Source organism: Solanum dulcamara, chromosome 9 (genome assembly GCF_947179165.1).
Source record: "Solanum dulcamara chromosome 9, daSolDulc1.2, whole genome shotgun sequence".
Classification (NCBI taxonomy): Eukaryota; Viridiplantae; Streptophyta; class Magnoliopsida; order Solanales; family Solanaceae; genus Solanum; species Solanum dulcamara.
Window position 1 is genome coordinate 10352202 of NC_077245.1, and position 26497 is coordinate 10378698.

The window sequence follows — 26497 nt, forward strand, 5'->3', positions numbered from 1 at the left end:
TGACTCGTGCCACTTCCACGGTTTGAGGAATAAGGGGACCATTCAAACGTTGTTGGTTCTTTTACTCTTTTTTTTCTTATTCTTTTTACTAAAAAAAAAAAAAAAGTTTATATGCCATCGAGGTTTTTATAGTGGAATAGATTAAATGGATATGTTCATTTCGTAGGAAGTGTTTTTCCTTTAATTGATTATGTGTGACATAAATTTAAATTAATTGAATTGATATGTTTCGGATACTAAATAGTTGTGCAAAGAAGGGTTTAATATTCATTTCTTCTGACACTATCTATGAATTAATTCAAAAGTCTGAATTATCAATAATTATAATAATAATATTTATATTCAATATAATCTCATAAAATGAGATTTGAAAATTATCAATAATTGTGTAATCAACTATTATTAAAATTGATAAGCTCTCAAATTATAAAGTTTGTTTTGAAAATTCAAGATTATCATTATGATAGGAGTGAGTAGAAGTGCAATGATGTATATCGTGACCAATAGACGTGCACATTGTTCTTATATGAACTGACCATGGCCAAAGTAAAATTAAAATTCTTCTTATAAGACAATCAAGATATATACTTTTAATTTGCAAATCGAAATACTTTATACAGTACAATAAAGGAGTATACTTTATAAGAAAGAAAAAAAAAACTAAATACAAGGAAGTTAACTACATAATATTACAAGCATTTGGATTTTCATCACTAAACATAAGAGAATATTGTTCTTCAACAGGATTTAAGTGAGCAACAGCAGGATCAGTAGTTGCCCTTACAAAATTGGGAGGTGCTTTTTTGTCATAAACACCAGCAGCATAAGGATGTGCCACCATACTATATGGCACATATGGCCAAATCTCACATTTCTTGCCAGTGGATTGTGCTGCCTTCAACACTTTCTTTGGCTCCACAAATCCTGTTACTGTTGCTTTCTGTTGCTTTAAGTCCACATCCACTGATTTTGCACCTACACAAAAATTGGACCCAAATTAATAAATATATAGGTAGAAAATATTATTTATTCTAGTGAAAAAGGTCAAAAATGTCCTTAAATTATTTGAAATGAACAAAAATGTTCTTAAACTATTTGAAATGAACAAAAATGTCCTCCGTTTATAATTTGGTCTAAAAATGTCCTTACCGTCAATATTTTGATTCAGAAATACCCTTATTGTTATTTAATGGGTCAAAAGTGCCCCTATTATTACAAAATGGGTCAAAAAATCCCCTTTTCCGAATAAATATATAAATTTTTAAGAAAAAAACAAATCTTGTTTCTTATAAAAAATATTACTTTTAAGAAACTCTATTCTTGTTTTCTTTCTTTTTAAACCACTTTAAGTAATAAAAATATAAGAAATTATATTATTCTTCGTAATCTCATGTTATCAATTAAAAATGAATAATTTCTTGTACTCTATGTTTTAACGGATAATATATGTCATATATATAAGATCATAATAAATCCATTATTAATTTTTATTCAAATAACGATAAAAAATAATTATAATAAAATAAGAAATACTTTTAATTTTTAATTTTTTTTCTAATCGAAGTCGAATAAACATTTTCTAATAAAAAAAATATTATTAGAAAAAGAAATGTGTTCAAATATATATATATATATATATATATATATATATATATATATATATATATGACCTATTAAATAATAATAGGGCTTTCCTGGACCAAGTATTGACGGCAAGGACATTTTGGGACCAAAATATTAACGGAATACATTTTTAATTATTTCAAATAGTTTTAGAGCATTTTTGACCCTTTTCCCTTTATTCTATAGTATACTCTCATCTTTTTCTGTTTCCTTTCACGTGTCCCTGTTATTATTTGAGAAGTTGAAATTAAAGACGCTTTTGGCTATTTTAAATTGTTATCTACGACAACTTATAAAAAAATGTAGATTTTATTTTTAAAAAATTAAAATTTCATATCTGGGATTCACACACAAAAAAATAGTTAGTTTGATGACGTTTGACTCAGAAGGTCAAATAAATTGAAATGGAAGAAGTAAATATTCTATTCTCAGATTATTCAAACAAAATTATATTCTTAATTTATTTATAAACTCTTTAATTTCGGTGTTTAACTCATATCAATTGATGGTTTAATTTTTTTTACTCTATAAGATTATTGAAAAAGATACATGTAGGTAGCCCTCTATAAATAGTACTAGACGTGCTATGACGGAGTAAAATTGACATGATAGTGTAAAAAACAAAAATACACTATCCCTTATAATTTTACATTCAATGACCTATTTTAAAGAACTTTATCCATAAATATTTCTTTGATAATTTAATTATGTAAAAAATACTGACGATGTATATAACTTAAAAACTCTATAAAATTAATATACCTTTGACCCCAGAGAGAACTTTCTTAACTTTACGAACACAACCTTCACAGTCCATTCTAATCTTGATGGATACAGTCGCGATTTGTTTCTTTTTCTTGCTCTTCTTAACGCTGCTAAGTACTTCAGACAAATATTCCAGAGTCCCTGAAACTCCCATGATGTATATAACTTGTGTGTTTATATGGTACTAATAAAAAAGAAATTACAATTAACTAAGAAAATCTTTCAAGTTGGTTGAGAAAATAAAGTTTTGTGTTTGTGGTAGTAGTGGTGGTGGTCTGGTGGATTATATAGTACTAGTTAATCTGTTTTTTAGTGGGGACTTAATATTTATCAGGTGAAGTATATATAAAGAGACAAGAAGAAGAAGTTAGCCAAGAGTGACAAGTGACAAGGCCAAAAGAGCGTTTAATTCTGTCTTTGAAAAATAATGTTGATGAATGATTTGCAACTTCTTAACAACTTATATTTATAGAAGAATATGGAAAAATAATAATAAATATCCATAAATAACAAAATAAAAAGGTATAACAATTCATGTCAGCATATATAAAAAAAAATTACACTATCAAATCATGTTTTATGTGTTATAACAAGTAATTTATCTTAACTTTATGATCACAAATTTAAAAATTACGCTCATAATATATATATAATTTAATATGAGTTTATAATAATGGAAACATAAATGCAATTATTTGTCAGAGTGGGGTTCACCTAGAAACTGGAAGAAGCTTCTGATGGTGTCCCTATAGTTGAGAGTATTCTTTGCTTGAAATTGTTTATAGACCACAAAAGTACTTTTTAATGCGTGGCCTCTTAATCAGTGTAGCAAGATCTTCTTGTTAGATTTCATGCACGATTAATACTTTCTCCGTTCCCTTTGAATTTTACACGCCCGTTCCCTTGACCCAGACACAAACTAATCCTTTTCTCTTTCGAATGTATGTCCGGTTTTTGTTGAATTTTTTTGATCACCTTAAAAAACAAATCGAAATTCTATCTTGACATGATAAATAGTGATGCCCACCTGTAGAGCGTAGTCCTTTTTTTGAACTGTCTTGTTTTCAGGCCTCCACGATCGTCCGGGGTTCTCCATTCTCAGAAAGCTTCAGCTTTCCCACGTGTGCGCAAGCTTGCGAATAGTTTCTGCGATCACTCTACGTAATTTATTAAACCGGTTTATGCTTGTAGCTATCTCTGTAGGGAATACGTGTAATAGCCCCGCGGGGAACCCCCGTCCGGAGGCGGAAATCTCTTTTAATTTATCTCTCTTAAAATGATAATAATTAAATTTATCCTTTTAGAGAAAATTATGTGGATTGACAAATATTACTATTATAATTATGCGATAAGGGCATAATTTTAATTAATTACACGAATTGGCTATATTTTATTGAAATTTGTTATTATATAAATATGAGGGTTCATATACAAATCTAGAAGCAAATATACAAATCTCTACAGCAAATCTGAAAGCGAATATACAAATCTGGAAGCGAATATAAAATTCTGAAAGTGAATATATATAATTTCTTTGAAAATTTAATTTGTATAATGCAGCGAGATATACAAACGTTGATAACCATAGCAAAAATAAATATAGCTATGTAGAATAATTAGGAAAACTACACTCATAAGGAATTGTTAAGCTTAATATGATTGCTATTTTTGAAATTTTCCAAAAGAAAACTTAACTTTCCCTTTGTTAGAAGTTTCCTTTATATTGCAATCCCGTTATCTTTGGGCGAAGCTATACGTTTGATTGCTCGATCAAAATCATTATAGTCACTAGTTATAATACACATGTATTATACTTAATGATACATATATTATATATTTATCAGCTATTTTTTTTAGCCGGGCGACTACCTTTTTCCTAATAATTTTATTGCTCCAATTTATATCAGTGGACTGTAATTTTGATCCTCTTGAATTATGTACTAGAGATCTTTGCACACATTATCGTACAAAAAAAAAGATTTATTTTCATCGTATTTTGTCTCAATAAAGAGAAACTATCACTTGGTTCACACGAAAGGTGAAAGAATAATATAGTATAGTTTTGAGCGATTTCATGTTTATAGAAAGGGACCTTCCCAAAGATTGTCCACTTTATATATCAAATAAAGAATAATAGGGATTTTGGCCAAAATTGGAGTAAAATTTTATTTTATATAATTTGTCGTGGATTTTGATAGCTGCCCCGTTGGAAGAGATCATAATGACACGTGGAAACAAGGGAAATCTAAGGGCAGATATTTGTACATGTATACTCAAGAAATAAACAGGTAGTTAAGGCAGTTTGTCATGTATTGAATTTGTTTAATTGTTTTTTTTTGGAATAAAATTGGGCGGTGGTGCTGTGGAAAAATAGACTCTGTTTACATTAGATAACGCCACAAATTGGTGTGACAAAGAGAGAGGGGGTGGGGGTGGGGGTGGGGGTGGATGAAAATTACTTATAACCAACAAATTGAATACATAAAAACATAAATGAGGAGGTCATTTATCTAAACTATCCATATTTTGTGAGTTATATTTAATTCTGTTGAGAGTTAGAGCAACATTTGTTATGGTTTAGATATGATAATTCATAATATAGTTTTGAAAATTTAGTCTTTCTAATATACAATAACTATTACTTTCTTCCGTCTTAAATAAGTGAAAGTCGATTATATGAATACTCACTAATTATATGTATTGTAAATTGGCTATTTTTTCCTAGAAGAAACTAATATTTAATTCACTTAAAGTACTTAGAATACAAAAGTTACATTTTTTCCACAGTTTACCCACTGTTTAAGGAACTTAAGAAGAAGAGCTAACTGACAGACCACTTCTTTAATTAGTAACGTATAGGTAATTTCTTGTTGTGTTGTGCTTGACCAAAGGCCAGAAAAATTAAAGACATACTGTATTTTCTTCAAAGATAGACATGAAATAGCACCGCCCAAAAGATCCTTAGTATAAGGATTAGATAACGTACGTTTTTAATCTCCATAATTTTTGGGAGTAAAGATGGTGCCCGATCGATGTGCAAATAAGGTCTCACGTTAAAAATTAAGGGAAAAAAAAGAAGTTACATGTAATTAAGGGGAGCCTGATTTGAGGAATTAAGTGAGTTATTCCTATTTAAAATTTGGGGTTAAATTTATATTGTATTTAATTGAAGATATTAACTTAAATTAGAATAAATTTTATACAATAATTATGAAATTATTCATTCCATATAAACGTATAATTATTTATTCTTGGATTTAAATTTTATATCATAATCATGAGATTGTAGGTGTGCTCATTTATCCAAATTATAATTCTAGAACAGAACCTGATTTTTAACCAAATAACACCTTAAAGTGTACACTATTCAAGAGTCGGGTCCCGACTCCAACCTAGGCACCCAACTCGTGACCCTAACTTGGGATCTTTTTCTAGATCCCGATTCGAAACTTGACTCCTAATCCCAACTCCTACTTGGGATCCGACTCTCAATCCAGACTCAAAACCTAACTCCCAGTTCAGACTTCCGACCTCCATTCGAGACATGAATCTTGACCCCGACATGAAATTTGATTCTCAATCCTGACTCCTGACTCCTAGGGCTCGAAATCGAGGATTTGGGATCTGACCTCGACTCGAGATATTAGATTCGACCTCGATTCGAGACTCGAGATTCGACCTCGATTCGAGACCTCAGATTCGACCTCAACTCCGGACCCGTCTCCCAATTCCAACCCTGCTATTAGGGATGTTCACGGTTTGGCTAAAAATCGATCTAAATTGAAAATCAAACCAAATCGATCAAATAAATCAATTTTCTATTTGGTTTGGTTTGGTTTGGTTGTACATTTTTAAAAACCGATAATATTTGATTTGGTTTTGGTTTTGTTTAAAAAAAACAAAGAAATAATATATCAAACCGATAAATTATATACATATTTTTATTATAATTATATATACATAATATATTATTTTTTATAAATAGTTTTTATACAAAAAATACATCACACTAATTTAAAATAGTAAGGTATGATACGTCTTTTATTTGTACAACTATATCATTAGCTTATGCATTATTCAGTAAGTTTATGTTGTTTAGTACATTGGATTAACTAACAATATAAGCAGGATGTTAAACATAATTAAAGTTCTGGTATAAGAATTATAAGATCCAAAATGGCATGAAGACAATTTATTTTTTTGAATGAATTATTATTTTTTCTTCGTTTCTTTTATTTTTGTGTATGGTTAATAACCTAATAACCGAACCAAATCAAACCAAATCGAAACTGATAACAACCAAACCGATGGGTGTATATTTTAACTGGTTCGATTTGGTTTTAATAATTTTAAAATTGATTAAATTGATTTGGTTTGATTTTGACTATAACCTACCCAAACCAAACCGTGAACAACCCTACCTGCTATAAGACCCGAATCTCAATCCAAACTACCGACCCTGACTTTGAATGTCAACTTTGACCCCGACCTGGGGTCCCACTCTCGACTCAACCCAAAACTTGACTCCCAACTTTGATCTTAACTCGAGATCCGAAATTGGATCTCAACTCTGAATTTGACTCTCAAACCCGACTCCCAACCCTGATCCAAAGGCCCTAAATCGACTCTTGATTTCGACTTGATTTGATCAAAGGGTCGTTCATTAGCCCTACTAGTCAAATACAGGGGAAAAAAAGATGGATTTCGACCTTGCTTTTTTAGGTCTCAGACTAGCTTTTGATTTATATGACGCTTAGGCTTAGCTTATCAAACAAGTGCGCCAAAAATGGAGGATGGTATCATATTCTCTTATAAGAGAGGCACGCCTGCTTTTAGCTCATCTGCGTTCCGACTCCGATCCCGAAACTCTTAAATCTTAATGATAATTGTTTTTTTTGAGAAAATTCGGTGGGTTCAACCCAAAATGGATAATATCTGTTAGATTATTTTAATCCGTATATAGTTTGTTTTTATCTTGCTCATTTCCTTTTACTTTTAATTTTAAAATTGGAGGACCAATTAAAACGGAAAAGGTGTAAGAGAAAGGAAAAATTGTCGCGTTTAGCCGCAACGGGTAGGTAATTGCAATTCCAATCTCTTATTAACATGTACTCCTAATTCATTACTAATACTAATTAAAGGATGACTTGTGTCACCTAAATCCCCCTTCTCCCCTTTAATTTAACAGTATTTGATTTGATTTGGAGTTTAGAAAGCTATGTTTACCTTTTTATTCCATTATTGCGTAACAGAACATTGAAATAATTATTAAACTGATTAATCTGATATAATTTTAAGGATACGTATTCGATAGTTGTGACATATTAGCATCAAGAGAAAGAAGAAAAAAAATTATATTTTACTCTCAATATTAATTATTTGCTTTAAATTATTTTCAAATTCCTTAAAAATTATACACCAATTAATGATTATTAGATTTCTCTTAAGACGTCTTATAATAAGAAAAGTGACAATGATAACTATGACTCAATTTCAAAATTAATTAAAATTGACTATAAATTTCCTTTCTTTCATTTAAATTCTTAATATTATCGTCATACCAAATAAAATAATTTCATAGTATGACAAAAAACATATAAATTAAATTGTTAAGGTAATCAGTTTTGGTGTTAGAAAATGAAAGGTACATTCCACGACTCTATCGTAAGGTCATTTTCATTATTCATAACGCTGAAAAGGAGGACCCAGGTGGGATGACACCTAAAGGGTACGTCTCCCAATATCATTATTAATAGCATTTTCTAAAGTTAAGCTATTCATTACTAAATTCCTCATTTGTCATTATCAAACTCCAATTATCTACTTTAGCCACATCCACGTATTTATTTGCGTGATTTAAGTTGTTGTATATACATCCACATATAAAAGGATTACAAACATATTTTTAAGTAAATATAGAGTTTGAAACTATAGTTATTGGTGTTTGCAACAAATTTTAGATAAATAGAAAATAAATTAATTATAAATAAAATATGAAAAAATAAGAATATTATTGATAAAATAATAGAGTACAATTATATTCCTCCCTTGATTTCTTCTCTCTTAAGATTTTTCCGTGATTCGAGAGTCATAGTGTCGTATTTCTAGAACTAGAATGTTATGGACCTCAGAGATTTATTTGATCTCCAATGATTTTTGTGAATATTTCATGAATTTGCAGAATATTCAAAATGCCTCTTTAAATAAATATAGTGCCCTTCATATAGGCATAACCCAGGATTTAGGGTAGAATAGCCTCTAAGAATTCTAACTAAAATGAAATTTCCACTCCGATCATGCACTACTCAGAGAGCAAATGCAAGCCCAGAAGTATTACACTTGGACATGAAAGTATCCACACGCAGAGCTTGATTATCGTCCGAACTTATCCCGCATGATTCTACAGAGTAGAAAAAGGATGTACTAATTTAAAAATTGAACCTCTTTATTCCACATATATGCAAGAGTTTCCCTTTATACAACAAACCAAACAATTGATAAGAAATAATTTCAACATTACTAATTCACCATATTCAATACTATTCTTATACAATCTGCCAAACGACCATCAATCAGCTTCTTCAGTAGTCAATAACAATTAACAACTATATCTCAACCCCCCTGGTTAGGATCAATTATATGAATCATCATGAACCATATTTCTTACATAGTCAATATTTAGGCTAAATATCAAGCAGACCAAAATGGCTGTCCGAGCATGTCTAGTTAATAGTGAGCATGATCAACAATAGACTACAGTTTTCTCTAAAAACTGCAGCAGAAAATAATTTAGGTATCACTTGTCTTATTTTTGTACAATCACTAGGCTTTTGAGTTGCCTTAGTCGTCTTTGGCAGAAAGGTGCAGAACTTAACTTGACAAGTGTAAGGTCCAAAATTCTGTCTATGAAACATTTCACATCATATTTCCGTTCAACGGATTTGGAACCACCCCAATCAATGATCTTATCAGTCCTCCCTCCTCGAGTAACTTGTGTAAGATATGTATTCCTAAAAAAACTATCATCGGTGTCGGGAATGATAGTTTACTACTACTCAAATTGATTAGGTCTATAAAAGATCCCGGCTCATGAATTATTGCAAGTCAAATCACAACTGTGTCCTATCATGCCTCAATCATGACACTGAATCCCAGCAAACAAATGAACACCAAAATGACATAGAAAGCTATAGAACTGAGGAAAGAAACAAAACCAATGATATTAATTGACTAGAGTACATGATTTGTGAGAAAAGGAATTTACATATACGTGCATAATTACAAATGTTATATCAGATAAGGCAACCATAAAATCAATGAAAGTAGAAGAGAACTCATAGTGTAATGCCATGAAACTGCATGGAGTGATGCTACAGATGGTTTGGGGGTAGCTTTACCAGCAATGGCGGGTGCAACTGCATGTCCACCCGGGTTTCTTTGTTGCTCAGTTGTTGGCAACGGATTTGATGTCAAACCACTTGGAGGTGATGTTGGTGATAACTTTGCAGTGCTGCCTATGTCTTGACCTGAAGATGTATAAAAGATGAATTCGTGAATTGAAGCACACAAAATTCAGAAAAGGGGGCGCGGGGAAGAGAAACACATACTATTGTTTATCAAATCTGATGAAAATGCAACAGAATTCTACATGTACTGGTCAAGCATGTGAAATTTATTAAAGATAAATCTAACCCCAGAAGAACATACATACTTCAATTGGGTTCTTGCATGTTTTTTAAAATTCTCCATGCTTTTAAGACTCTTGTAGGAAAATCATTCCAGACCATGAGGCAAGTACTAGCTATGATAGTTATTATGCTAATTACTACTAGTTTACTACGGTTTTCATAATTATCATGGTTAATATACCAATTATAACTCAATAGACAAGTAATTGAAGGGACGGATTTAGTGAAACATTAATATGTGCCAAACTTCACAAAAGCAGGTTTTACTAAGATTAGCCGGCTGATACAAGTCAAAATGAGCAAAGGTGTTATCTGCATGAATTTGCTCAAAGAACAACATAATAATTACCAACTTCAGGACCGTATAAATAACCCACGTGTTTCAATCTAAAACTCTAAACAGGAACACATCAAGGAAATAACTATCAAATCCAATTATCTCCCATAGATCACAAAACTCTTCTTTCGCCTTTCCCTTTTAATCCAGTAATAAAAAACCAAAACTAGTTTGATTTAAATTAAATATGCACAATGAGCTTACACTTGGAGCGAGACCAACCCAACTTCATGTTTTCCCAATCAAACACCATTCGATATCCCTCCATAAAATTTTCTGCACAGCATAACTCAAATGAAATTGCATGGATCATCCAATGGTCAACATGCATGTATGTGCACCTTATGAGTTTAAATTACATAATCAACTTACGTCCAATAATACCAATCATTCCTTCAATAGGTACGAGACCCACACAATAAAAGTTATCACCCTGCACAAAATACCTCCAGTAAGAAACCATCACTATCAGGACTGCAGAACAAAGTCCATGAGAGGGCACAATGAACTTGCAAGCAAACACTGGAAAACCTATGGAGAAACCATACTTGCTTTGTGAAAAAGGAATTGAAAAGATCTTACTTAAGCATGCACAGGTAGCAGGGTAACATGTATATCAGTTTGTTTGTTTTTTGAGAATTAACATGTATATTCAGTTATTCACAGCAGTAAAAACTAAAAAATGAACACAGACCAAGTACAGGGGCATTTACCCATCATTTCATCTTTGCACATAGATGGCATTTTACTCCAGAAGTTTGCAAAACAACATGCTACAACTTTAATAACTAATGAATGGGACCAACCATACTGAATTTGTAGCCATTAGCCACTATGACAAAACTAATAAATATTCTTTTCTACTGTTGACAAAACTAATACCACCTCCATTTCAATTTGCTTGTCTTAGTTTGACTTGGCACGGAGTTTAAGAAAGTAAAGAAGACTAATGAATCTTGTGGTCTTAAACTAAGAATATGTATAATATATCAAAATGCACTTCATTCTTGTGGTCTTAAACATGCAAGGTAGGATGTTGAAATTGATATGAGTTGCCAAATTAGGAAAGAGACATTCTTCTTGAAACAAATTAAAAGGAAAAGTAAGACAAACAAATTGAAACAAGGGGAGTAGAATTTTTAGAGAACTCAATTCATAAGAAGAGAAGATGAGAACTAACAAGCTGGGATGGGCACAGAAGAAAAGTTTGGGAAGGATTGCAGTTCTACAGTAAACCTATCAAAGGAGCCACAAACCAAATCTTATAGATCTAGTTTACACTAACAAAAATTCCCCAAGTATCAGCAGAAAGTTTCTTAAACTTTGGGGTGTCATGGCACCAATTAGCCCCGTTTCCTATCTGTTCACCATCACTCATAGCAAAAATTTGGATCTTTTCTTGCAGTGACTCTCATTCTCCTTAAGTGATATGCTTCAAGCATCTGGGTGAAGAGCTGGATTCAATTTCACAAGCACTTAGATTTTAGAGAAATTCCAAATGCTAAATCAATAGTACCAGTGATATCTAACAACTATTAAAAGCTCTAAAGCCAGTCAGCTACCAGCCACAAAATGAAAAACATAGAGTACTTTCTTTTCCCTGATAAAGAAATTAGGAAGTACTTAAATTGACAGATAACGGTATAATAGTATTAATTCCAGCTTAAGACCTTATTCAGTTTCTGCATTTTGGGTGCACTAACTTCTTCCTTAATATAAATGCAAGAGAGTTTGCATGCATAAAAATCACATATTAGCAGCTCATTCAAGTAAAAATCTTACAGATAAATCATCCACACCTCAAGAGAAAAAGATTAATTTGCAGGATGATGGCAAAGCAAAGAGATTCAGATACTGACCTGACCACTGGAGATGGCAAACATAGGGTTCTGAATTACAAAGCTCTGATTAGCAGCTAGCAAAAGTTTCATGCTAGGTATGTTTGGTAAACCTTGTGAACTGCATAAAAAGAGCATATGGACAATAATCTACAAGTAGATAAAACCAAAACCAGCATCTTCATGAGAGCAGACTTTACCTAGCCTTATAGCAATAGGGAAAATCTTCTGTAGCTAACCTTGTAGCGTTCATTTGCTCTTCAAACTAGAAGAGAAGAAATAGGAAATAGCTCAGGTACAACAAAAAACTGAATGTGCATTCTAAAACTAAGCAGAAGAGCAACTTGTGAAACCAAGAAAGAAAACAGGGAATAGCAAGGGCAAGAGAAAAATGATACTTGTACCTCAGTTACTACTTTTGTAAAGATTTCAGAAGGCAGAAAAGTGAAGGACGACCCACTATCAACTAAGGCTTGAAATCCACTTAGCTTTGGACAGGTACCCCCAACACAATAACGTTGAACTTCAACCACATAGGTATTGCTGGTACAAATTACCAGTAGGAACATAAGATTAATGTGCAAATGAAGTTGCTTAATTGCCTATCAAACTAAACATAGCACAAAAGAATAGAGGAGATACATACTAATTCCCATCCAAAGATACAAATGAACTTCGTCTTTGATTTTCGGGCCCTTTATCACCAAAGAAAATTGTGCCAGAATTGCTCTTTCCAAAACACAATGAGAATGAACGTGGAACAAATCCAGACTTCGCCAGCAAACTTGGGACAGAAATTTCTCCTGGCCCTAACCCCATCACCCCATCTGGAGCAGCTCCAGTCAAATAATTGCCACTTTGTTTGCTACCACAGCTGCATTAGTCAATAGGTAAAAGAAAACCACATTCATCTATCAACTGGTAAATACTGTAACTTGACAACTGATATGATCTCATTTCAATTGTATTCCAATTTCCATAGTTAATTCATTGTATCTGCAAACAGTAGTTAGTAGTTAAGTAGTTAGTTGGCACGTGCACGGCACATGTGGGAAAGCTGTCAATTAGTCAGTTAGCTGTTACAACTAACTTTCCTGCCAATGGATCTGCACTCCATATAAACCGATAGTTGGCTGTTGTAAAGGCAAGGAATAGTTCTAAAGGCAATACTATCTTCTCTCTCTTTCTTCTTACTAATCTGAGCTCTCAATTAGGGCTCTTGAGTGCAACTGTTCAAGAGTGATTCCGTATATTTTCTTTAGGTTCTCTCACGTGGCTTTCAATTCGATTAAGGATTCTGAGCTGCATCAACAACTAGAAGCTAGGAGACTAATCATACTGCAAAAAATAAGCAGTCACAACTGAGACAGCTATAAAAGGTTTCAAGGGTCAAGGGTCAAATCTTCTCATTGGAGAATCCTTTGCTACGCTCAGCTACGGCACCTACAAACTCGGCCTTAATGAAACTCATATACAAGAACATAATGTGGAGTTTTCGGAAAATCAATATGACGCCAACACCACTTTATTGTTGGCTACTTCTGACACTCTGTATAACCCTATTTTTGACTCTGGTGCAGCATCTTCGAGTGTGCCCAATTATACGCAACAAAAAGTTAGCGGTTTTCATACTCCCAATGTACCAATTCTGGGTTTTGAGCAATTCAGCGGTGGAAATTTTGGTTTAGTGCAAAATACACAACAACGTGAATTCCAAAACTCATCATTTGATGCTGGGATATTGAAGTTTTCGACGGTTATTAATATACTCTTTAAATAATTTTTAAATAAATAATTCATAATAAAATTATGTGATAATAATTTTTCGTCTTATTGCAGGATATGTCTCAAACTCAAAATGATGATGATGATGAAGATGAATCTTCACAACAATATGTATGTTGTGATATTTTTAATTTACGAAACTTCAATATTCACATTTTTAAAATATTAAAATAACTAATATTAATGAATTTTGCAGGACATTAACAATCCGCAAAGAACAACAAGGCCACACGTACCAACCATGTGTGGAACGGGTACACGTAAACAACAACAACCGCGTCGAGGCAGACGATAATATCATTATTCAATGTTAGACGTTTAATGCTTCTTTTTTTTCATGTCCCTAAATTTTGTTTGTTCAATGTCCCACATTGATTGAAAAAACGAATTGTTTTCTTCTAATTATAAGCTAGTGAACTTCTAATTTTCATTTAATGGTGTATTGGATCTACACCTACACTTCGTCATTGTTGGTTTACTCAATATTGAAGCATACATGTATATTAATTTCACGTACCAAATATCTAGTCATAAGCGTAGGAGAGGTGTTAAGTGTCATTTTGACATAACCACAGGTGCATGTAAATTCATTTATCCCATCATAATTCTTTGACATTTTGTCACTCCCAAAAAGTTCAAAAAATGAGATGATTTTTTTATTTTTTCTCACCCAAAACATACTTCAACTACACAAACAAACAAAAACCAACAAACCCCACTTAGTAGAATAAATATCAAAATTGAAAAGTGTCTACTAGTGTTGCTAAAAGTTATAACCATTAGTTAATAACTCTAATTTCATCTATTAAATCCTTATTATTTTTCTTTTAATAAAAAAATGGCAATTAGCTAAAGACTTAATTATGTGATGATAAATTATTCCAGAACCCTATTGCTTATATTAGTAGAATAAAGATCAATCACACACTTATTAAAGTGAAAAAAATATTTTTTAAAAAAAGGGAAGGGGGGGGGGATATAGTAAGCTACTAATAGCTACTACATACATACAACAAATAAAACTTAACAAAATTATTGAGTTACCCTAACTTTACATTATTAGTTACCCTAATTTTAAATCATTTTTTTAGAAAGGATGATACGACGAAGTTAATAAAACAACTATAAATTACAATAATTAATAATTTAAAATACAATAACACATGTTTAGAATTGGGATTTTAACATATTTTTTCTCATCAAAGGTGAATTTTGTTCGACTCCAATACATTTCTAATCGACTATAGAAAAAAAGTAAAATTTTGTATTTAATCCTAATTTTAAATTATTTTTTTGGAAAGGAATTTAATAAAACAGCTATAAATCACAATAATTAATAATTTAAAATATAATAACACATATTTTAATTATAACAAGAAAAAATAAAGATATGATTTTTGTATACTATAAAATTTTAATAATTTTAATTAGTATAAAAAATGATAACTTTATGAAAATAATTTAAATTATTTTAGTAGAATGTGGGAAAATAAGACAATGAAGTGAAAAAGTAAAAAAAAATCATTAGATTTTAATTATGTTTGTTCGTTATTATTTTTAAAAAAAAAGAATTATTTAAAGAAAAAAGGAATTATTTAAAGGGAAAACAAGAAATTATTTTTAAAAAAATAGATGGGTGATGTGGCAATGCGCCTTATATTGGTGCGACTTATATAAGGCGCACTACCTTGTGTGACTTGCGTTAAACACTGTTAAGGCCGTCGAAGGTAAGGTGCGGGCTGACCTGCATTTCAATTCTCGATGAAAACGGAATTTTGCGAATTCTCCCCCTAACTGGAAGATCATTTCGAGCCGCCCGGAAATAGAGAACCAAGCCCCTTTCTGATCCATTCATTTCTGCAAGGGCCTTTACCCTTTTGGTATCATTTCCAAATAACATGACGTCTTGGAATTTTTCAAAGATTTTGTTACCCTTTTAGCTCCGGACTCAATGGTTGTATAGATGTGATCAATTTTTTGATGTGGAAGAGGTAGTTGAGGACTCGTAGTTGAAAATGGCCTCATGTAATTTGGAGGAGAAAGCCCTGCAATGGCACCAATCCTACATGAAACATCGGATGACCAGAGAGTGGCCTAGATGGGTGAGTACGTGGGTTGTTTGTATGCCAGATTTGGAAAAGAATTATCTGATGATCCTATGGGCGATTTTAAAGACCTTAGGCAGGTATCTTCCATCCAAGATTATGTTGACTTGTTTGATGAATTGTTGACTAGAGTAGAATTACGTGAAAATTATGTAGTTAGTTGCTTTGTAAGAGGTTTAAAGCCTGAAATTAGGTTGCCTGAGAAGATGTTGGGACCCAACACTTTGGCCAAAGCCATCAGTTTGGCAAAGATTAAGGAACAAACTTGAGTGGTGCACAAACAAGTTTTTGGTGGAGTTCTGCCGAATCCCAGAAACATGCTGAATTTTCAAATGCCACTCCTTTCAATTATCAAAACCCCTGTCATAATATCAGACCTACTCAAGCTACACCTAAGCCACCCACCAACACTACTGTTGGACCTAAACCGCCTTATAGAAATGCCAAACTACTCACTCCTGCTAAGATGGATGAGAGGAGAAGTAAGGAGCCGTTTGGTTATGGTATAAGAGTCGATTTAATACATGAATAACTTGTTTATTCATGTATAAATTTTATACGTTGTTTGGTTTGTAAATAGAATAAAAGTTATTCATGCATTAATTTTATACAATGTTTGGTTGGTAAGTTTCAAATGTTGTATAAACATTCTTCATGTATTAATTCTATACAGTGTTTGGTTGTGTTTTAGTAATTCAATATAATAAATACTCACATAACTTATGAAGAAATCTATGTATAATTTTATGCAGGGTAGAAGGTGGAATAATTTATGTGGATATTAGTTATACATGGATTAAAATAATAAAATTACATATTTACCCCTAATTTATTTATTGGAAATATTCCAATGTTACAGCGAATTCTTGTTCATCACTACTAAAAACCCTAACACCGACAGCAGTTTGATTGTGAGATCGAATACCAAAAATGACCAAGTCGAAGAATCATATTGCACACAATCAGTCGTACAAGGCTCAATGGAATCAAGAAACCGAAGAGTCACCGTCACAGCTCCACCAAAGGGATGGATTCCAAGTTCATGAGGAACTAGAGGTGTGCTAGGAAGCACAACAAGAAGAATGTTGAAACTGCCGTAGAAGAATAGACTAATCTAGAGTAATAGGGGCTTTCTAGATTTCTATTTAATGTTGTTACTGTTATCCAAATTTTGGGTTTTTAATTTTGTTTGTTATGCGAATATAGTGGCTACTTATCTGAACTAGTATTTCATGATTTCATCAAGTATGGAAACCAATTTTATTGTTTACTCATTGGCTCTTTGCAATTCATTTTATTATTATAAAAAAAATGTTACAGCGATATATTTTGGCTTCTTTTTTTTATAGATAAAAGCATAACAGATATCTATTAAATACACACACTAATGAACAAACAACTAGGCAGTGATTTCAAAAATGTTAGAATCTTCTCCGAGATTGAGTATTTTCAACTTTGCCTCTTCAAGCGTACCTGCATAGTGCGAACATATGCTTGTTTATCAAGTATACTATTATTTTTCGATTTTTATAATTTCAAATTTATTTTTTGAAAAAAGCATATTGATTTATAATTAATAAATGTTCAATAAAAAATAATTTATGTATTGTAATTTCTACATAACTAAATCCTACATAAATAATACATACATAACTAATACCTGCATAACTAATACCAGCATAACTAATACATGCATAGCTAGTACCTGCATAACTTACTCCTACATAACTAATACCTGCATAACTTATTCCTACATAACTAATACTTGCATAACTTATTCCTACATAACTAATACTTGCATAACTAATACTTGCATAACTTATTCCTACATAACTAATACTTGCATAACTCTAACCAGTAACCAAACGGCCCCTAAGGGTTTATGCTTTAATTGTGATGAAAAATACACTTTTGGCCATGTATGCAAAAAGAAGAGGCAATTATTTTCAATGGAGGTGGACGAAGATGAGGAGATTACAGAATTACAGGATGCAATATGGGATCCTGCTGAATGCTTGGCTATGCGTGAGCAAGACTGGGAAACTGATTCTGAGAGTTCCATACTACCTCATGTATCTGTCCATGCCATGAATAGCTTACATGATTTCAGGAATATGAGGGTCACTATTTCTATCAAAGGGAAAGTTGTGCAGGTGTTGATTGATACTGGAAGTACACATAACTTGTTGGACTTGGATACTGCCAAGAGATTAGGGTGTGTTCTGACTGCCATCTCACCTTTCTCTGTCTCTGTGACTAATGGAAAGAGATTCATATACGCAAATCCCTAGTGTGGAAAATGCAGGGTGTCTCATTTGAGTCTGATATGTTAATACTGCCACTAGGTGGTTGTAAATTTGGGCATCCAATGGTTGGCTACACTAGGAGATGTCATGTGGAATTTAAGTAAGTTGAGGATGGAATTCACTATAATGGGCCATAAGGTGGCATTAAGGGGAATTAAATCACCCACTGCAAGGGTAATACTACAAGAGAAAATGGAGAAGTTGTTAGCCAAGCCAGTTGAACTATGTATGATCTCGGTGGGAATCTTTCAATAGAGACAAGATTAGGAAGGCATGAGAACACTACTCACTATGGAAGGAGATCAGGGGAGTATTGTTGATAAGGAAGACCTACAAGTCATACTGCAAGCATATCAAGACTTCTTGAAGTCCCAACAGAGCTACCACCCTCAAGACTCCATGACCATAAGATCACATTGAAGGAAGGGGTTTCACGTATTAACATCGGGCCTTATAGGTATCCAGCAGTACAGAAGGATGAAATTGAAAAGTTGGTGGATGAAATGTTAGGGTCTGGGGTGATCGGGCATAGCATTAGTTCTTATTCTTCACCCATTGTCATGGTGAAAAAAAAGGATGGTTCTTGGAGGATGTGTGTGGATTACAGAGAATTGAACAAGGGGACCATCAAAGATAAGTTTCCAATACCAGTCATTGAGGAGTTAATAGATGAACGGAGCAAAATACTTCTCTAAGCTGGATCTCAGGTCAGTGTATCATCAAATTAGAATGGTTGAGGCTGATACACCTAAAACAGCTTTTAAAACCCACCATGGCCATTATGAATTCTTAGTGATGCCTTTTGGCCTTACTAATGGCCCTTCAACCTTTCACAGCTTGATGAACCAGATTTTCCATGCTTATCTTAGGAAATTCATTTTAGTTTTCTTTGATGATATTCTCACCTACAGCAAGGACTGGACAGACTATCTCAGACACTTGCAGGAGGCTTTTAAGGTATTGAAAACTCACAAGTTGTTTGTTAAAAAGGGAAAGTGTGCATTTGGGGTATTACAGATAGATTACTTAGGTCGTGTTATATCAGCACAAGGAGTATCTATGGATATGCAGAAGGTGGAATCCATTCTTAACTAGCCACAACCTACTAATCTCAAAGGGTTGAGAGGATTCCTTGGATTAGCAGGATACTATAGGAGGTTCATTAGGGGGCATGGGGTTATTGCAAGACCCTTAAATGATCTCTTAAAGAAGGGTAATTTTGTGTGGAATCCAGCAGCTACTGCAGCATTTGATCAACTGAAACAAGCTATTACTTCTGCACCTGTCCTCGCCCTTCCATATTTCTCAAAGGAATTCATCATTGAAATTGATGCCTCTGGGGAAGACATAAGAGTTGTATTAGCTCAAGACAATAATTCGATTGCATTTTTTAGTCAAGGATTGTCTCACAGGAGCAAGGCACTCTCTGTTTATGAAAGAGAGTTGTTGACAATAGTGACTGCAGTTCAAAAGTGGAGACCTTATCTCTTGGGCAGGCAGCTTGTGATTAAAACTGACCATCACAGTCTCAAATTTCTCCTCGAACAAAGAATCACTACCCTTAATCAGCAGAAATGGTTAGGCAAGCTATTGGGGTATGACTACTATATACAGCACAAAAAGGGCAAAGACTGTTGTGGTTGATGCCCTTTCTAGGAAGGAAGATGTTATCAAGCTCCAGAGCATTTCAGGGGTGCAGGCTGAATTGTTGGATGCAGTTAAAGCTTCTTGGAGTCCGGACCCAACATTGCAGCTCATCATCCAACAGATACAATCTGGGAAGGCTCATAAACCTCACTATCAGTACCAGTCTGGCATCCTAAGCAGAAGGGGTAAAATGTTGGTTGGGGCTAATCTGAATTAAGGGAAAAGTTGATTGTTTTTTTACCATGACAACCCAATGGGGGGCCATTCACGCATCACAGCAACACTCAAAAGGTTAGGCCAAGATTTCTACTAGAAAAAGATGAAGCAGCATATCTATTCCTATGTAAGGATCTGTGATGGTTGCTAGAGGCGTAAAAATAAAAATGTGACTAATCCAGGATTATTACTACCCTTGTCCATTCCTGACAGGGTTTGGCAAGACATCTCTATGGATTTTATAGAAAGGTTATCAAAAGCTGCTGGTAAGGATGTCATTTTTGTAGTAGTTGACAGGTTGAGTAAAGCAGCTCATTTCATTGCCCTCAAGCATCCCTACACTGCTCTAGATGTGGCCCAGCTATTCATGAGTGAGGTTTTCAGGTTGCATGGTATGCCCAAGACCATTGTGTCTGATAGGGATGCAGTATTCACCAGTAGATATTGGAAGGAGTTGTTCAAATTGCAGAAAGTTTCCTTACTGATCTCTACTGCCTATCACCCTCAACCTGATGGCCAAACTGAGGTTGTTAATAGGTGCTTAGAGTGTTACTTAAGGTGCACGATTTATGAGAAACCAAGGAAATGGCCTAAATGGTTGGCTTTGGCTGAATGATGGTCCAACACATCCCACCACTCTTCCATCAACATGTCTCCTTATGAAGCTGTGTATGGTCAAAAAAAACCTCCTCTCCTGCCTTACTTGCCTTTTGACTCACAACTAGACTTGGTCGACAGAAGCCTTCAGGCTAGGGAAGCCACTCTGAGATCTCTCAAACCCAACCTGCTTAAAGCTCAAAACAGGATGAAATCACACGCTGACAAAGGTAGAACAGATAGGTCATATGTTGTAGGGGACTGGGTCTATATCAAGTTGAGACCTTACAGACAAATGTCCTTAAAACCTCATTCTTGTCAAAAACTCTCCCAAATTCTTTGGACCCTTTGAAAACATTGCCAGGGTGGTGGTGTTGCTTATACCTTAGCCTTTCCTCCTACTGCTAAGGTCCACCCTACTTTCCACATCTCTCAGCTTAAAAGGAAGATAGGCTCTCAACATGCTTCTGTCACCCTGCCTATTGTTCGGTCCTGTTTTGCTGTATCCTGAAAAAGTTTTGGACAGGAGGATGATTCAGAAAATGGTAGAGCTGTCTCTCAACTTTTGATCCAATGGCTTAACTCAGCTCCTAAAGATAGCACGTGGGAGGACTTCCACTCTTTCACTCAAGCTTTTCTTCATTTTGATCCTTGAGGTCAAGAATCTCCTCTAGCAGGGGTGTATTGATATGATCTCATTTCAATTGTATTCCAATTTCCATAGTTAATTCATTGTATCTGCAAACAGTAATTAGTAGTTAAAGAGTTAGTTGGCACGTGCACAGCACATGGGGGAAAGCTGCCAATTAGTCAGTTAGCTGTTACAACTAACTTTCCGGCCAATGGATCTGCACTCCATATAAACTGATAGTTGGCTGTTGTAAAGGCAAGGAATAATTCTAAAGGCAATACTATCTTCTCTCTTTCTTCTTACTAATCTGAGCTCTCAATTAGGGTTCTTGAGTGTAACTGTTCAAGAGTGATTCTGTATATTCACTCTTTAGGTTCTCTCGTGTGGCATTCAATTGGATTAAGGATTCTAAGCTGCATCAACAACTAGAAGCTAGACTAATCATAGTACCAAAAATAAGCAGTCACAACTGAGACAGCTATAAAAGGTTTCAAGGGTCAAGGGTCAAGGGTCAAATCTTCTTATTGGAAAATCCTTTGCTACACTCAGCTACGGCACCTACAAACTCGCCCTTAATGAAACTCATAAAGTAGGTCTTTCAAGTCTTCTTATGTAACAAATCCATTGAGCTGATCCTACTTAAAAGAATACAGAACTGGAGAAAAAAAACATACCCTATAACAATAGGAGCTCGCACAGAACCTTGATGTTCATATCCACCAACTGAAGTCAAATGCAATTGGTCCTCAAAAAGAAAACCCGAACTTGATGTATTTGCAGAATAGTAATTAACAGTATAAGGGCAACGTTCTTTTGGACTCTGGCAGTTAGGACCCAGTTCACATAATTGATGGCTGCAAGATAGATGTTTGCTAGTGCTTGATCGTGCTGGGCTATACTCATTCAGATCTTTATCCTGCATAATAGATGCCCCAAATACAAGGGAGCACCTGCCAATCAATCATTGGAGAATTAACTGCTAAAACTGTTCCCAGGATGAGATACACGACTACTTTTGAATGCTTCACTGATAAGAGATTAATTAGCTCAACTGAATAATGAGTTTTAACAGATATAAAGAAAAGTAAAAATGGCTTTTCTACTTGTTTAGTAAGAGATGAACCAGCCAAAATTTACATGCCCTAATCGGTATAGATTGTAAAATAGATAAACAAAATTTCTACACTTTGAATCCTCCATATATTAAAATAAAAATGTTTTACTTAAACAGAAAAAGGTTAACAGAGGAACAAAGGAGGCTGTGAGGTACAACAAAATCTAAAATCATTTAACCCTTTACAAGTTGGCATATCTTTAAACGAAAATCAATGGCTTTCAGAAAAAAAAAATGTTGAGGTTCCAAGAAAATACATCAGAGTACAGCAGTAACTTAAAGAAGTTGAGACCGCAGAATTGGACTTTGAGGTTGCACAGAGCATCAAATGCACGAGTAGCTTTAGAAGTTGTTTGGATTGACTTATTTTAAGTAGCTTTTGGCTTTTAAACTTTTTTTTTATTTTGGGAGGTGTTTGGGAAAGACAAATAAGAAGTACAAGAATAAATTAAAAGCCAAAAGTTGGGTATGACCAACTTATGGCTTTTAACTTTTAGCTTAGAAGTTACTTACAAAAAGCCAATCCAAATACCCCCTTAACTTGGACAGAAAATTGCAGAGCACAATTGATGTTGTAAGAAGGTTAAATGTTTATATATCTTCCTTTAGAGTAACTGCATCAAATTAAATTAAGGACATTTTAGAATTTTAGTGGTCCCACTATAAGTGAAGGTGACATCGCCCGTAGAATTGAGTTGATAGTAGTTTCAGAACCATAGCTTATGTTTTGAAATAAAAGAAAGGTCAAATATTACCAGCGAGAATAAACAGTCAAATGCAACATTTAGCATGAGCAACCTACCAACATTGAGTAGTAGCTTGAAGACAATGGAGCGCATTGTACACAATCGCAAGGGAGCCAGAGCAGATCGCTTCCAGCATCCAAGGCGACAAGAAATGAAGCATTTGGTGTCCCTATGTCAATCCACACATAATGCAGCCTGAATAATAGTAATCCAGAACAATCAAGAGACTTAATTAGATCTTGAGAAAAAAACCTTTTCTTCTACTTGGCAAAGATCTCAACAAAATATTTGATGCAATATACAATGTTTTACTATTTGAGTTGTCAAGGGTTTTGGATTTTTTGTTGAGCTTCCCTTCCTTGCAAAGCAAACATGGTCAAGCAATGGAAGGAGAAAGGTAAAAGGCCTTCCTTGCGCACAGACCGTCATTAGCAAAATCCCCCCTTCCAACCTCTCCTACAACATCCATTTCGTCAAGGAAAGATGAGACAAGCTCTCCAATACTTCCACCCCTCCCCTCTAAGGGGAGAAAAGGGAACATAATCGGCCACCATCACATGACTCTCACAGCCCCGAGCTCCATAGTAAGGGACATGTTCGAAAAGGTGACATGTTGAGAAAGGTGGAACAGATGTGTTCATATACTAACATTGTTAAGAGCTTAGTATTCTTATTCTTATTTACCAACGTAGTTTTTCTTGTTCCCAGCATATAGGGGCTCTGATATTTTTTTAATTTCCTGAAAGAAGAGACAGCTACTAAAATAAAAGGGGAAAGAAAATCTCTTCATGATTTTTAAAGCCGAATAACTATGAGGCTTGACACTTAGGAAGAAAATGACCGAGGCATGAAGAAGAAACTTCAAACATGTGACCAACTTGTATCATTTCAAAATGTATACCATGGATAATGAGAAGAGTATACATTCAAGGAGGCAACAACAACAAGATTTTAACTTCCAAAAAAAACGTCAACCAATTGCTCAGTTGGAAATATAAGGTTCCTTGATTTTAGTAGCTCATTTCTTTCACATATCTAAGAGGGAGTACCCAAGGCCCCACTGGAGTCACTTATCTTGTGCTTTTTCAACTAAAACTTGAATATCATAAGTAAAAAGAATCGACTCCAGGAAATTCGAAAGAAAAAAAAAAGACTCCAAATCCATTACAGCATTGCGCATTTTAAGCTTCAATGTTTAACAAATCTCGTAAACTGTTAGTATTCTGAAATTTATTTTTATTTAAGCATTGTTACTAACCAGCTCAATTCATTGCCATAGAAATGAGTTTCGCTTCCTTCAGACGGAAACAAGAGCTGCTTCTGCGAACCAAGCTTCAGTCTCTGTCGCTTCAAATCATTACTAAGTAGCAACCTCATATGCTCCACACTCTCGCGCTTCGGCCACGTCACAGTCTTCCCTTTAGATGCCCAAAACGACATCGCTTCATCTGAGAACCCGTGAACCAACCTCGTCGAGAATGTATTGCCGGCGGCGAGCTCAACGGAGAACATCAACGCCGTCACCGTCAGTAGTACAACTGCCGTAAGAGGAATCGCCATTGAAGCAAAGCCCTAGAGGGTAGAGAATTTTTGTAGGTGTGGAGTGGGAGGTGCAATGGGTGAAGAGAAAATAGAGAATCCGAGGCTTTTTGTTTGTGTTTTCAAGGCAAAGGAGAGAGTTAACAAAATGGGAGTGTTCACTGTTCCTTGAGGAGAAAAGTCATATCCCCATTCCAGATTTTACTTTTCTTTTCTTCTGGTTTTCTTTTCTTTTTCTGACAAGCACATAGCTTTGGTGAAAAAAAAAAAAAAAGATAAGCACCGCTCTTTTCATTTTATTTTTTTAATCATCTAATTCTTAGTTCCTAGTCCATTCTAATTGTCACGTTTTTTTTTTAGAGAGAGATCAATTTGATCAATATTTTAAATTAATTATATTATATTAATTAAAAATTATGCAAAAAATGTTATAAGTGTAAAAAAAATAAAAAATTATTGTTCATAGTTCAAATAGTTGGTTTTCGAAAAAGAAAATATTATGATACGAAATGAGTAATATATGAATTCACTCTTCATACCGATTATCCATTCCTAAATCAAAATTTGGGATCTCTAATTAAAAATAAAAAACCTCATTCATTTTACAATACTTCATGACAATATCTACGGTATGTTTCTAGGAAATGTTTTATTAAAAATTAAGCATATTTTTTTTTACTTATTTTTCAATGTTTAGTAAGTAAATAAAATAATATTATTTTAAGAACATTTATATATAATTTAATAAAATATTACAAGGATTAGATGAGAGTTCAAGGGTAGTAGGTGGTGAGATGATAGGGGGGTTAGGGCATTTGATGAATGGGAAGGAGAAAAAACATTTCTTTCGCGCGTCATTTTTCTCATTCATAAAAAAATTTAATACAAATTATTTTCTTATTTTTTTAAAAAAATATTTTCGTAAGTCAAATATTTTGTTTGACCAAACATAAAATAAATTAAAATATACGAAATCAAATAGACTTGACTCCTTTTTTTTTAGGCAAGAAGACCACTAGTGAAATTTATTAAATTATTGAGACTGAAGACTAATTTTTGAATAGCTTTTTCTTAAAATAATCAATAATGACAGATTGGACATTATTTTTTATGCTTTTTAAAAAAAAAAATCAAAACCTCTTTAACTAGTTTTTGGGAACATGCAGAAAATAAATTTCAAAATTTGAGATTGATTTGTTTAATGAGAAATATTTTAGCATATATTCAAATACTCAATCATTGAATATTTAATTTTAGAGGTTGTGGATATGTTGAATATTTTGAATTTTTGACTATATTGTTAGATTTACTTTTGGCATTATATACACATGCTTAATCATTTGTTTTCAAGACTTTATAATGGATCTTTTCACTTGTGTGACTTTTATTGATAGGGCAATGAAGAAAGGTGACAGAGATTCTAGCATGCCCATCAAGAATCCTATGAACAAATAATAATGATTAATTTGCATGTAATGTGGTATTTCTTAACTATGGTCAAAAAGTGTATGGGCCCCGTAATCCCGTGACATTCATGATTTAAACTACTGTTGTTTTACA

General features: G+C 33.7%; 2 protein-coding genes and 1 long non-coding RNA gene across 5 annotated transcripts; 1 reads left to right on the forward strand and 2 right to left on the reverse strand.

The window, feature by feature from the left end:
* Nucleotides 1-547: 547 nt before the first annotated feature.
* Nucleotides 548-2812, reverse strand: LOC129903314 (heavy metal-associated isoprenylated plant protein 24). Its single transcript, XM_055978836.1, has 2 exons — nucleotides 2386-2812; nucleotides 548-975 (listed from the first exon to the last, which is right to left on the reverse strand). The coding sequence occupies exons 1-2, from the start codon at nucleotides 2540-2542 to the stop codon at nucleotides 680-682; spliced, it is 453 nt and encodes a 150-aa protein (XP_055834811.1). The 5' UTR covers nucleotides 2543-2812; the 3' UTR covers nucleotides 548-679.
* Nucleotides 2813-8377: 5565 nt separating this feature from the next.
* LOC129902251 (aspartic proteinase-like protein 1) lies at nucleotides 8378-25171 on the reverse strand. Of its 3 annotated transcripts, XM_055977398.1 has the most exons (11): nucleotides 24657-25171; nucleotides 23455-23593; nucleotides 22213-22454; nucleotides 12898-13125; nucleotides 12656-12794; nucleotides 12452-12516; nucleotides 12273-12372; nucleotides 10786-10846; nucleotides 10618-10689; nucleotides 9786-9914; nucleotides 8378-8788 (listed from the first exon to the last, which is right to left on the reverse strand). In XM_055977398.1, the coding sequence occupies exons 1-11, from the start codon at nucleotides 24956-24958 to the stop codon at nucleotides 8694-8696; spliced, it is 1572 nt and encodes a 523-aa protein (XP_055833373.1). In that variant the 5' UTR covers nucleotides 24959-25171; the 3' UTR covers nucleotides 8378-8693. The 3 variants fall into 3 exon arrangements, with proteins under 3 accessions (XP_055833373.1, XP_055833372.1, XP_055833374.1); XM_055977397.1 differs by lacking the exon at nucleotides 8378-8788 and having other exon boundaries at nucleotides 9585-9914; nucleotides 24657-25170; XM_055977399.1 differs by lacking the exon at nucleotides 8378-8788 and having other exon boundaries at nucleotides 9585-9914; nucleotides 22213-22488; nucleotides 24657-24780.
* On the forward strand, nucleotides 15889-17415 carry LOC129902252 (uncharacterized). The gene is made up of 2 exons (XR_008770067.1): nucleotides 15889-16221; nucleotides 17001-17415. It is a non-coding gene; the product is annotated as an uncharacterized LOC129902252 (long non-coding RNA).
* Nucleotides 25172-26497: the final 1326 nt, after the last annotated feature.